General features: G+C 49.8%; 1 protein-coding gene across 1 annotated transcript; it reads left to right on the top strand.

Moving 5' to 3' along the window:
- Nucleotides 1-269: 269 nt before the first annotated feature.
- LOC147972321 (dehydration-responsive element-binding protein 1H-like) lies at nt 270-1,258 on the top strand. The gene has a single exon (XM_087521390.1). The coding sequence runs from the start codon at nt 440-442 to the stop codon at nt 1,142-1,144; it is 705 nt and encodes a 234-aa protein (XP_087377516.1). The 5' UTR covers nt 270-439; the 3' UTR covers nt 1,145-1,258.
- Nucleotides 1,259-3,235: the final 1,977 nt, after the last annotated feature.

Below are 3,235 nucleotides of genomic sequence, written 5' to 3'. Positions count from 1 at the left end.
CTGTTCATCAGCCAGTCGTGGTGGGGACGAACGTAGGTCTAGACGGAACTTAGCTGCGTCGACATGTCATCATCGTACAGAGATGGCCATCACCGTGGAACCCAAACGCCCCAGCGCCACTCGTCGACCAGCAGCACCACCGAAAATATCAGGCGCATTCTGCTTCCATGACCAGCTGCCGCGTGCCCCCTCGCCCATCTGCCCTGCTGCGTCACGCATAACTATAAATGAGCGCACTCTGCACACCGCACCCAACTACCCAACACCTCAAGCACACTCCGCACACCACATTCGACTGCCCAACACGTACCTCAACCTCAAGCCAACCATACCGCAAAAAAAAGAAAAAGAAAAAAAAAGAAAAGAAGAAGAAGCTCAAGCTCAAGCTCAACTAGAGTGACCACATTCCACCAAGCGATCGGCACTCCGGCAGCTAGCAATGGACTTTGGTATCAACGGCTGGATCAGCTCCCCTTCCTCATCGACGTCCGGGCACGAGCTCGGGGATGCGGTGCCCGTGTGGTCGCCGGCGGCGAAGCGGCCCGCAGGGCGCACCAAGTTCAAGGAGACGCGCCACCCGGTGTACCGTGGCGTGCGGCGCCGGGGCAGCGCGGGCCGGTGGGTGTGCGAGGTGCGCGTCCCCGGCAAGCGCGGCGAGCGGCTCTGGCTCGGGACGTACGTCGCCGCCGAGTCCGCCGCGCGCGCTCACGACGCCGCCATGCTCGCCCTGCTCGGACGCTCCCCCTCCGCCGCGGCGTGCCTCAACTTCCCGGACTCCGCGTGGCTGCTGGTCATGCCCCCGAGGCTCTCCGACCTGGCCGACGTCCGGCGCGCGGCCATCCAGGCCGTCGCGGGCTTCCTGCGCCTGGAGGCCGCCACCGTGGTCCCGGACGTCGACGAGGCCACCTCCCCTGTGTACCTGCCGTCGCCCGTGGACAATGCGGACGAAGTGTTCCAGGTGCCGACTTTCTCCCCGCTGGGCAGCGACATGTTCGAGCTCGACATATCCGGGGAAATGGACCTGGACGCGTACTACGCGGGCTTTGCCCAGGGGATGCTCCTGGAGCCGCCGCCCACGCCAGCGTACTGGGAGAACGGAGAGTGCGGCGACGGCGGAGCGGCCGCCGGCCTCTGGAGCTACTGATGTCTGTAACCTCCAGTGGGTTCACACTGAGGATTTTTGCTATCCCGATTGGACCAACTGCAAACTGCTCCAAGCATAATAAAAATCGGAGTTTGGAACGTCGACCCGTTTGTCAATTCTTTGTTTGAATCGTCGGTCAAGTGTTTTACACGCATGCTGCAAGAAACACCGCCTGAATGTCACTGTCGGTAGAAAAGTAATCGTTCCAAACGGGTTTGCAGAATGGTTCCAAAGTAAGGTGCCGTTCGTTCACGTGTGCTCATCATGACGGACCAACCAGAACGTACCAGAAATATCTTACGAGTAATGCACAAGGGGTGTGTGTCTGGGGCTAATTCTTGGCCCATGCGGGCCATGAGCGCTGTCGCTTCACTCATTAGCCATTAGTGGGGTTGTTGAATAATGGAGGTGAGGAAGCACGTGCTCTCGCCAATTAGAGGGGAGATGCGAAAGATGTGGTATGTCGCTTTGGTTGGGTTGGATATTTTGATACTACAGTGCTAGATTTTCTTCGGGACAAAAGATCTAGCGTTAGCCCGCGAATGATCTGCGAGCAGTTCTTGAATTCCGAGAGGATTTGCTATTCTAGGTTGATCCGAAAATAGATTTTGTTGTAAGCCAGGACAAATCGCAACCTGAAGGGTGGCAAAGCTTTTGGCCTGGGTTATAACCAGATCCGAACTTTGAGTTCATAAAATTTGATTAAAAAACATAAAATCTGGGCTGAGTTCATAAAATTTGATTAAAAACATAAAATCTGAAAAGAGTTCACATTTTTAATCAAATTTAAAATGCAAGTTGAGAAAAGTTCGCGAATATTTGCAAAAGAAAACGTGAAAATTTAAAACTTCACAAATTTGAGAAAATTTCATGAATTTGAAAAACACAAAACTTGAAAATTTCAAAAGTTCATGAAGTTTGGAAAAAAGTTCATGAATTTTGAAAATACTTGTGACATTTTGAAAAAAATCTTGAATTTGAAAACATCTCGTGAAATTTGAAAAAAATTCACGGGCTAAACGTTCATGCACTTGAAAAAGTTCACGGGTTTGAAACAGAAAAATGTTAATGAAAAGTGAAATTTAAATAAAAAGAAAAAGGAAAAGAAAGAGAAAAATAAAAAGGAATAAAACCCCGCCCAATAAAAGCACAGAAAAACAAAAAAAACTGGTCGCAAAACATAGCCAAAAGAAAACCCACTACAGCTACAGTCCTAAAAAGGACCGTCGCGCTCGGTCGGAGGGCTGTGCGCTGGGTGTTTTTTTTTTTTGCGGGCCTGTGCGCTGGTTAGTGAATGACATTATAACCGGCGCTTATGTCCGCAACGGTCTTGCCTATTTGGCCCAGAAGGCTGACGCCTGCGTAGACACAGTTTTCTTTTTCATCTAAACACACTGTTTTATTACTCTAAAATGTTGATAGGGATACAATTCAAGTCTGAAGGATTTATAAGCCACAAATGGCGCCCTAAGTCCAGACCAAAGGTGTGCTTAACAAGGCTATGCGCCTCAAGATTAGTACCGTGACCTTCGAAGATGAAGGTGCATTGCTGAAATTGCTCGGACGTATTTCTTATTTCCTTCACTATTCTTTCATACATACCTCCCGTGCCTAGCTTGATGTCGTTCACCACAACTTTGCAATCTGAAGCAACAAGTACATTTGGCAGCCCAAGATCCAGGGCTAGAGCAAGCGCCTCGCGACAAGCTAACGCCTCGAGAGTCCCCAGGTCCGTGATATCCGAGACTTTGATGGCTGATGAGCCCAAGTATTTGCCATCATGGTCCCTGCATATTGCACTATAGGTTCCTTCCTTCGCAGATCTTGAAATAGCACCATCGACTCGAATTTTTGCTATACCTTCAGAGGGATTGACCCATCTTGATATGGCGTTGTTGCTGGATGTATTGGCCACTTGCTACATCTTCTTTGGTCTACACTCTTCAAGCTCATGGATGTACTTCATAATAAAATGATGAATAGCCAACGGACTCTGAAAAATATGTTCATATAGGGCTTGTCGCTGAGAATACCAGATGGCCCAAAGGGTAGTTAAAACCTGAGTGAATTCAGCTGTAAGAAGGGACTCCG

Source organism: Triticum urartu, chromosome 5A (genome assembly GCF_056163025.1).
Source record: "Triticum urartu cultivar PI428250 chromosome 5A, HENAU_Tu73, whole genome shotgun sequence".
In the NCBI taxonomy this organism is placed as follows: domain Eukaryota; kingdom Viridiplantae; phylum Streptophyta; class Magnoliopsida; order Poales; family Poaceae; genus Triticum; species Triticum urartu.
This window is presented reverse-complemented; position numbering and strand designations above follow the sequence as displayed.